This window comes from Rattus norvegicus, chromosome 9 (assembly GCF_021556685.1).
Source record: "Rattus norvegicus strain SHRSP/BbbUtx chromosome 9, alternate assembly SHRSP_T2T, whole genome shotgun sequence".
In the NCBI taxonomy this organism is placed as follows: domain Eukaryota; kingdom Metazoa; phylum Chordata; class Mammalia; order Rodentia; family Muridae; genus Rattus; species Rattus norvegicus.
Window position 1 is genome coordinate 5720387 of NC_141542.1, and position 9925 is coordinate 5730311.

At 49.4% G+C, this 9925-nt stretch overlaps 1 protein-coding gene across 6 annotated transcripts; it reads left to right on the forward strand.

Moving 5' to 3' along the window:
- On the forward strand, nucleotides 1-6695 carry Shd (src homology 2 domain-containing transforming protein D). Of its 6 annotated transcripts, none has more exons than NM_001108223.1 (7): nucleotides 1-214; nucleotides 840-1180; nucleotides 2183-2288; nucleotides 2363-2539; nucleotides 3262-3370; nucleotides 3619-3738; nucleotides 6304-6695. In NM_001108223.1, the coding sequence occupies exons 2-7, from the start codon at nucleotides 902-904 to the stop codon at nucleotides 6542-6544; spliced, it is 1032 nt and encodes a 343-aa protein (NP_001101693.1). In that variant the 5' UTR covers nucleotides 1-214; nucleotides 840-901; the 3' UTR covers nucleotides 6545-6695. The 6 variants fall into 6 exon arrangements, with proteins under 6 accessions (NP_001101693.1, XP_087422399.1, XP_087422403.1 ...); XM_087566273.1 differs by having other exon boundaries at nucleotides 87-214; nucleotides 2180-2288; nucleotides 6304-6692; XM_087566277.1 differs by having other exon boundaries at nucleotides 87-214; nucleotides 2180-2288; nucleotides 2413-2539; nucleotides 6304-6692.
- The last annotated feature ends 3230 nt before the right edge of the window (nucleotides 6696-9925 follow it).

Here is a 9925-nt window from a genome sequence, read left to right on the forward strand (position 1 = left end):
GCAAGGGACGCAGCGGTGACGGTGGACGCCTCCCGCCCTGCGCCACCTCCTGCCAGGACCCTGCGCAATGCTCGGGCCTCTCGCCCAATCCCTGCCCGGCCTTGGTCCCAAGGGTGACTCGGTCCCCGCTCCGGTGGCCTTTTCCTCTGGGACCCTCCAGGGTCTGGGTCCTGCTGTCTCCATCCCAGAGCCACAGAAGGTCTGAGGTCTGCAGGTCTGTCCCCGCTGGTCGAGGGTGGGACCTAATGGGATGCGATTGTCCTCGCCCCTCCCGTGGCCCTGAGAATCCTGGACCCAGAGGTTTAAGTCCCTTTTGTTGTGTGGTGGCCGCGGCTACAGGCAGTTAAGGGATAGGGGAGATTAAGGGATTCAGGGGGCGGTGTGTGACAGGAGTTAGGGAACCTGGAGGTTAAAGGAAATGGAGCAGGGTAAGGGATTGGGAGGTTAAGGGATACGGGAAGGGGAGTTAAAGGATCCCGAGATTGAGAGATTAAGGGATGGGGGATAAAGGATTGGGGGTGGGGGCATGAGATTTATATAGAATTCGGGCCGGTGGGGCGGCCTCACCAGATTAGACAGCAGCCCTACCGGGACCGCTGGGGCAGCTCAGCCTCTGGCAACTTGATGCACAGAGCTGAAGAGGAGATGTGAGATTGCCCTGTTGACACCACACACAGACCCTAAAGCTCACATTTCCCACAGCACTAGGGTTGCCACTTGCTGCCCTCTCTGCTCTGAGCCCAGCCAAAGACTCCTGACTTCCAACCTCCTTGTCCTCTTCCTCTCTCTTCTCCGTTTTGTCACCCGTTCCTCTCCCCTCCTTCCTCCCCCAACCCCAGGTCGAGCTGCAGAGCTCGACATGGAGGCCCTTGTTTGACACCAGCATATTTTGGAGACACCAATGGCCAAGTGGCTCCGGGACTATCTGAACTTGGGCAGCCGGAGGCCCCCTCCGCAACCGCCCACCCCCGACTATACTGAGAGCGACATCCTGCGGGCCTACCGTGAACAGAAGGACCTTGACTTCGAGGACCCCTATGAGGATTCCAATGGCCGTCCCGAGTCAGAGATCACCGAGTCCAGCGACCCCAAGTACAACTCTCCCAGGCACCGGCTGATCAAGGTGGAGGCTGTGAACTTGGCCAGAGCTAAGACCCTGCTGGGCAGCCTGGGGGAAGAGGTGGGTGTGGACCTGCACAGGTGCTCCATCCCTGTCACCCTGGATTCCCCACCTCATCCCCTGCCCCCTGGAGAGTCTAGGATCTGGACTAACCAGTGTCCCCCTTGATCCATTCTCCCTTCAGGGATACAGAGGGTAGGTGTTTTTGTTTTGTGCGAGACGTGGTCCAATATAGCCCAGGCTGGCCTCAAACTAAGTACAATGAGTTTGAACTCCTGATCCTCCTGCCTCCACTTCTGAAGTGTCACAGGATGTCATGATGGAAGCTGGACCTGGTGCCCTGCTTTGAAACCCCTTTGAGACTGAATGACCCTTTCATAGGGGTCACCTAAGACATAGAAAACACAGAAAATAAATAAATAAAGCATAATTCATTTAAAAATTATATTTATGAAGTAGCAACAAAATGATTTTATGGTTGGGGGTCGCCACAACATGAGGAACTGTGTTAAAGGGTTGCAGTGTTAGAAAGGTCCAGAACCATTGCTCTATTGGTTTGGTTTGGTTTGGTTTGGTTTGGTTTGGTTTGGTTTGGTTTGGTTTTGAGACAGGTTCTCTCTGTGCAGCCCAAACTGGCCTAAAACTTGTAATCCTCCTGCCCCACAAATCTCTGGAAGAGGGAGACATGAGAGGAGGAAGAAACACAGAGAGACAGACAGACTGGGATCAAAGCCTGTCTCATACTCACCAGCTGTGTGACCCTGCCCAGGTCATTACCCTCTCTGTGCTTCTGCAGAATAGGCTTTGTCCTCACTAAGGGCTTGAGGGCTGCTAGTAGAACAATATCAGAGAGAGGGCTGGGCTCAAATTCCCAGAACCCACTTCAAGAGCTGAGTATAGTGACATGTTCTTGAAATCTAGTGGCCCTTGGTGAGGCAGGGATAGGAGGGTACTGTGAGACTCCCTGACCAGCCTAGATCTGAGAAGTGTGAAATGGCTCAGCCAGGGCAACAGTGTCCCACAGCAGGGTTATCCAGAGCTAGCCCCAGCCTTTCCCAGCAGCCGGAAGCAGACACTGAGTACTCAGACCCTTTCGATGCCCAGCCTCAGCCACCAGCCCCCAACAATGGGTACATGGAGCCCTATGACGCCCGGAACATCTCCAGCGGTGAGCACACGTCCAGGGGTGAGGGGAATGTTCTGTTGGGAGGGGAGGGTGACCAGTGTCCCCACCCACCCCAGAACAGCCGAGTAGAGCTGTCCAGCTTTACGATACCCCATATGAGGAGCAGGATATGAAACCAGAAGATGGAGGCTCTTCAGGCCAGAGCCGGAGGCCCCTGGAGGATGAGAGGCCAGCAGATGAATATGACCAGCCCTGGGAGTGGAAGAAAGATCACATTTCCAGGGCTTTCGCAGGTACGCTCAAGGCCAGTCCCCTCTCCCCAAGGCCGCTTCCCTCCAGTGCCTCAGTTCTTACCAATGTGTGAACTTCTGCCAATTCTTCCCCAGAGAAAATGCCTATTGGGGGAGCAGAAAGGAGAGTTGAAGGGACTCACCCTGTTCTCTGAAGTTTGGGGACCTATGGTTATTATAGACCCAACCCAACAGAGTGAGTGTAGACTAAGCACTAGAATGCACTAGTTATATGGAGCTAGTTATGTGTGAGCTAGTGGAAGGCAGAGTGGAGGTTTTAGGAGCTGTCCAGTGATGGACTTGGGGTCACACAATTCATTGCTAAATCAAGTAAAGGGGTAATAGGATCAACCTATTGAGTATCAAATAGTCCAGGTCAGGATGAAATGGGGCCATGACTTGAACCAGAATGTGCTTTCCACTATGGAGCCTAGGGTCCCCACAAGCACCTTTACTGCCAAAGTGACCCCTGATTACAAACTTATAACCTATCCCTGTTAGCCACACCCCCGTGCTCTGATTTGTCAGTTAAAATACCGCCCCTCCCCTACCATGGTAGCCTGATCTCTGGGTGGCCTTGCCATTTCATTTCCAAAGACCAATCTCAGCTCCTGTGTCAATCCTGTCCTATCTTATACTCCATTCCCATCACTGAAATCCCTTTGGAGAGCTTTTGCTCTGCCACCTGAGTGAATGGGACTTAACCTCTCTCCCTCATCTTCCAGTGCAATTTCATGGTCCTGACTGGGAACGGACTCCATGCTCCACCAAGGAGCCTTGGAGACCACAGCCTGCGGAGCGTGTGGATACAGCTCTGGCCCTGGAGAAGCAGCCGTGAGTGCAGCCCCTGTTGGAGGGGTGGCCCCTAGGACTCTTCGATCTGTAGGGGAGCTGGGGCCTCATATATTCATTCATTCATTCATTCATTCATTTCTTTGGTGAATGTCTCATGTAGCCCAGGCTGGCTCCCATTCATCACGTCCAAGGGAAGTGTCTCACTGCCCTGGGGTCCTGTCCTTTCACTCTCCTCAGCTGTGTGAAGCTGCTGACCTTCTTGAGGTGTCTATCTCCACTCTGCCCAGGTGGTTTCATGGTCCCCTGAGCCGAGTGGAGGCCGAGAACCTTCTGTCCCTCTGCAAGGAAGGCAGCTACCTTGTGCGGCTAAGCGAGACCAGGGCTCAGGACTGCATTCTGTCCCTCAGGTGAGACACAGCCTTAGGGACACACTAGAGTGATGCTCCCAGGCTAGTGGGTGGGGCTCCTAGGCCAGTGAGTGGGGCTCTGGGAGAGTGGGTGGAGCTCCAGGGGTAATGGGTATGGTTCCTGGGCCAGTGGATGGGGCTTTTGGAGGTAGGCGGGCCTTCCAGGCGGATGGGGGCGCTCCTGACCAGTGGCTAGATGGGTCCAATAGGGAATGAGCTTGGAAGCCTAAGGGGCTGGAGAGATGGCTCAGTGGTTAAGAGCACCCAACTGCTCTTCCAGAGGTCCTGAGTTCAATTCCCAGCAACCACATGGTGGCTCACAACCATCTGTAATGAGATATGATGCCCTCTTCTGGTGTATCTGAAGACAGCTACAGTGCACTTATATATAATAAATGAATAGATCTTTAAAAAAAAAAAAAAAAAAAAGATCCAAACCTCAGGTTGTGCTGGGAACCAATGCCCAAGGTTCTTATAGTTCCTTTGAATGGCCCTGTCCAAAATGCAAAATGCTGCTGTGATTGTCTGTTTGAAGAGAGATTCTCAGAATGTTCTAGAAAGCACTTGAGTTTGAGGCTCTATTTCCTAAAGATGCCTGAAAAAGTGTAACCTAAAGTGTGAGTCTAGTGTGGCATCACGTGGCCTGTCATCCCCCAGGGTTAGGGCAGGCAGGAGGATTTTTTGTGCTACAATAAAAGCAGAGAAGGAGAGGAGGGGCTGGAGAGACGGCTCAATAAAAGCAGAGAAGGAGAGGAGGGGCTGGAGAGACGGCTCAATAAAAGCAGAGAAGGAGAGGAGGGGCTGGAGAGACGGCTCAGTGGTTAGAGCACTGACTGCTCTTCCAGAGGTCTTTTTTTTTAATATATTTTATTTTTTATTTATCATATATGAGTACACTGTAGCTGTCTTCAGACACACCAGAAGAGGGCATCAGATCTCATTACAGATGGTTGTGAGCCACCATGTGGTTGCTGGGATTTGAACTCAGGACCTCTGGAAGAGCAGTCAGTGCTCTTAACCTCTGAGCCACCTCTCCAGTCTTCTTCCAGAGGTCTTGAGTTCAGTTCCCAGCAACCAATGGTGGCTCACAGCCATCTGTAATGGGGTCTGATGCCCTCCTCTGGTGTCTGAAGACAGCTACAGTGTGCTCACATAAAATAAATAAAATCGAGAGAGAGAGAGAGAGAGAGAGAGAGAGAGAGAGAGAGAGAGAGAGAGAGAGAGGAGCAGCTCGGTGTCAGGGTACTTGCTGTTTTTCAGGAGGACCTGGGTTCAGTCCCTATATCATGGGCTCACAACTGCCTGTAATCCCAGCCCCAGGAAATATGACGCCCTTTCTTTTCTGGTCACTATGGGTACGGCAAACACACACACACAAACTAAAATTTCCTGGGCAGTTGTAGCGTGTGCCTTTAATCCCACCACTAGGGCGGCAAAACAAAGCAAAACCAAAATTAAGTAAGTAAATAAAATAATAAATAAATAAATCTGGGCTGGTGAGATGGCTCAGTGGGTAAAGGTGCTTGCCACCAAGCCTGAAGAACTTGAGTTCAATCTGAGGACCTACATGGTGAAAGGAGAGAACAGACTGCCACAAATTCACAAGGTGTCCTCTGACCTCCATATGTGTACTCCTGATACATGCATGCATACACACACATACATACACACACATGCATACATACATACATACACATATACACATACACATACACACATGTCTACATACATATATACATTTTTTTAAAAATTTGAAAGGGCGCATAGCAGTAGAATCAGTCTCTTCATTGACTCAGCATCAGTTGAGAATCTGTTGTATTCCAGTGTCTCCTCACTGAGACACTGGTGATCTTGAGTTCCTAACTAGGATTATGGAAGATGAGAGGCTATGAGGGAAGGGTTTTTTACAGAAGTGACAGCCAAACTGGGCTGAGATCCATCGAGGCCAGGTTGAACATGGAAGGAAGTAGTATTACTGCAGACTCCAAGCTGGCCTGGAACTCACTAAGTAAACCAGGCTGGCCTTAAACTCACAAAGATCTGCCTGTCTCTGCCTCCCAAGTGCTGGGATTAAATAAATGAATAATGTGTTTATTTAAATTATTTCTTTATTTTGAGTAGGAGGCCCTATTATGTAGCTGTGGCTAGCCCAGAACTCACTATGTAGACCAGGCTAGTCCTGAGTCCTGAATTTGTAGCAATCTGCCTGCCTCTACCTTTCAAGTGATGAGATACTTATTTTATTTCATTTTTGTGTGCATGTGGGTGTGCAGGTCAATGGACAATTTTGGGAGTTCAGTTCTTGCCTTCCACTATGTGGGTCCTGTAGAATCAGACTGGCTACAAGTGCTTCTACTCTCTGGTCCCTCTGACTGGCCAAGAGCTTAGCTTCTTACACAGTCATGGACAAGAGGCCACTTGTGACTGTTCTGCAGAGAAGTGCTGAGTGGGACTGCCAGAGGTGTTCCTGGAGGCTAGTGCCTACCTGCACCTATAGGAAGGCAGCTGTGGAGAGATGGAGAGTTTAATGGGTCTGGGAAACCGATGCTCTGCCTTGTCCCACAGAAGTAACCAGGGTTCCATGCACCTGAAATTCGCGAAGACCCGGGAGAACCAGGTGGTACTAGGACAGCACAGTGGGCCCTTCCCCAGCGTGCCTGAGCTGGTCCTGCATTACAGTGCCCGCCCACTGCCTGTGCAAGGCATTGAGCACCTGGCTCTGCTCTACCCTGTCACCAGCAGCCAGAGCTCTCAAGGACCCTGCACATTGGCTGCTAGGCCAGAGAAGGGACAGGGGGACCCATGACATACAGAAAGGCCCTGCTGCCAGACCTGCTGGGTTCAACTGTGGAATCCACATGGTGGCAGCTGAAAGCTGCAAGTTGACCTCTGATTTACAAACAAGTCACAGGCCATAAATTAATAAATAAATGTAATAAAAATTAATACTAAAACCTTGTCATTCCCTACTGTTCTTTTGGAGCTGTGAGGAGAGACTCCTGATTCAGGGGAGAGGTGACCACTCAGACTTTGGAGTATCCCTAAAGACATGACCAGCACAGGTGCCTGTGGAGACTGAGAAGGGAATGACAAACCCGGCATGCGCCTTTGTCTCAGGGACCCAGCTGGGGCCAGAAGTCCAATGTCTCCAGAGTCTGGGACAGCACCTCATCTCACCCTGTAGCTGGGCCTCTGGCCTCCCATGTAGACATCTGTTCTCAACCCCACCCCCAACATCCCCTACACCTGAGAAATCCACAAGACAGAAGGGAAGGCCACAACCCTGTCACTTCAGGGTGATGTGGAGACATAGAACAAGGGTCCATGTTGCTAGCCCTGACCTAACTTTCCTTGCTCGAGAAGAGGTCATCCTGGGACCCACTAAGGAGGTATAAGGGTCCATTGAAGTCTTGAAGTGAGTCTTAACTACCAGGAGACCCCCGAAGTGAGACATGAGAACAGAATTCAAAGCAAACACAAGAAGTTTATTTTTCCCACATGTCAGGGTTGACCCTCAATCAGCTCCTCGTGACAAGTGACTAGAAGGTGACCCCGAATGGCTATAACAAGCAGTTTTTATACTTTTTAGGGGTACAGGTTGCATCAGCAAGGTTACAGTTTAAACTTATTGGCTAAGCATGTTGACCTTTGAATCTATTGGCTAGCAAGCATATGACATGCATTCGAGCTCTATCTGGGACCAGAGGGTCAGGTGACCGTCAGTCAGTGCACTCCGAGTTTTTTCAAGAGTGTCCCTGCTCCTTGACCCGCGGTGGAAAGCTGGTACTTGGTCCAGTTTTGACCTGAGCTGTGAGTGTAAGGCTGGCAAAAGCCCCTAGGGTCCATCACCACGATTCACTGAAGAAGGCACCCCAGGATCAAATAGGATGCAAATGCAAAGAGTGTTTTATTCTGTACAAGTCCAGCACACTGGGTTCTCCCATTCCAAGATGGAGAGACACCCGAGTGAGCGCGTAGGCCTGATCTAAAGCACATGAGGGGAATTACAGGTGTAGGTCCTTAGGTCATTCCAGAACCATTACTGGGGGATGGGGGCCGGAAACTGTTGCTGACCCATAGCCCTTGCTTCAGGCCAGATGGCAGAGCAGCCTGAAGCCTGTGGTTTTTCTCCAGTAACTGACTTGTCTGGGTTTGCCTGGACTTGCCCAGTTCTTAGGCCTAGTCTCCTTCACTGCCAATTTAAAGTCTGTCATGGAGTCAGCCTACCCTTCTCAGAGGAGCAGACCAACCAGAACTGGGTGTGGATTACCTGCTACTTGGACATGTAAAAGCAAGAGAGGGCAGGAAATGGCATAATTATAATCACAAAATGAATAAATAAATAAATAAACAGACACATTGTTTGACTTTTGTGTGTGTGTGTGTGTGTGTGTGTGTGTGTGTGTGTGTGTGTGTATGCGCGCGCGCATGCGAGTGCGCATGCATACAGGTGTCTGCAGTTCCAAGCCATCAGAAATGGCTGTTGAGAATTGGCCCTCTGGAAAGGCAGTGCAAACTCTTAACCTCCGAGCCATTGTTTCAGCCCCCATTATAAAAATATAAGGCACTTGGGCTAACCCTAGCATTTGAGAGGCAGAGCAGGTGATCTCTGTGAGCTTGAAGCCAGCCTGTTCTACATAGTGAGTTCCAGGACACCCAGGGCTACATAGTGAGACTCTGCCTCAGAACAAACAAGGAAAACTCAAAAGGGAGCAGACTCTTCCTGACCAAAGTGAAATGTCCAATGAAGAGACAAAAGGCAGCCAGCACTTGCCTCTGCATTAGCCCTGGCACTGAGTTTAGCACTCCCCGCTGAGTTAGTCCTTGTTAAACAGCCAGCACTCCCCACTGCTGCAGCTGTCTCCTGTCTTTGAAGGAGGCAGAAAATTAATGTCCTTGAAGTGATAAGGCTTCAAGGCTTAAGTGATAACCCTTAAGTTATGGGAAAGAGACAACCAAGTGTCCCCAGCAGTCGACAAGAGACATAACAGCTGTGGCCACCTTGTAAAAATGCACTGGTTGGGCTGGAGAGATGGCTCAGTGGTTAAGAGCACCCGACTACTCTTCCAGAGGTTATGAGTTCAATTCCCAGCAACCACATGGTGGCTCACAACCATCTGTAAAGAGATCCGATGCCCTCTTCTGATGTATCTGAAGACAGCTACAGTGTGTACTTATATATAATAAATAAATACATCTTTAAAAAAATGCACTGGTCACTAATAACAAAATGAGTCATTTCTTCCCAGGTCAGAAAGGTTCCTTTTTGGGGCTGGAGAGATGGCTCAGCGGTTAAGAGCACTGACTGCTCTTCCAGAGGTCCTGAGTTCAAATCCCAGCAACCACATGGTGACTCACAACCATCTGTAATGGGATCTGATGCCCTCTTCTGGTGTGTCTGAAGACAGCTACAGTCTACTCATATATATGATAAATAAATAAATCTTTTTTTAAAAAAAGAAGAAAAGGGGGTTGGGGATTTAGCTCAGTGGTAGAGCGCTTGCCTAGGAAGCGAAAGGCCCTGGGTTTGGTCTCCAGCTCTGGAAAAAAAAAAAAGAAAAAAAAAGAAAAGAAGAAGAAGAAGAAGAAGAAGAAGAAGAAGAAGAAGAAGAAGAAGAAGAAGAAGAAGAAGAAGAAGAAGAAGAAGAAGAAGAAGAAAAGGGCTGGAGAGATGGCTCAGTGGTTAAGAGCACTGACTGCTCTTCCAGAGGTCCTGAGTTCAGTTCCCAGCAACCACATGGTGGCTCACAACCATCTGTAAAGAGATCCGATGCCGTCTTCTGGTGTGTCTGAAGACAGCTACAGTGTACTTATATATAATAAATGAATAAATCTTAAAAAAATAAAATAGGGGTTGGGGATTTGGCTCAGTGGTAGAGCGCTTGCCTAGCAAGCACAAGGCCCTGGGTTCGGTCCCCAGCTCCAAAAAAAAGAATAGAAAAAATAAAATAAAATAAAATAAAATAAAATAAAAAGAAGAAGAAAAGGTCCCTTTCTAGCTGTATAGTTCCTCCTTGCTGTCTGAACAAATGTTATCAGTTTGAAGGATAGCATTCCTTTACCCCTCACCCAATCATGTAACACCAAGGCTCGAAAGTCCCAGTTTATGCATTTCCCATATATAAGCCCTTAGCCCCTAGACCCAAGCATTGCATTCCTTTTTTTCTTTTCTTTTCTTTTCTTTTTT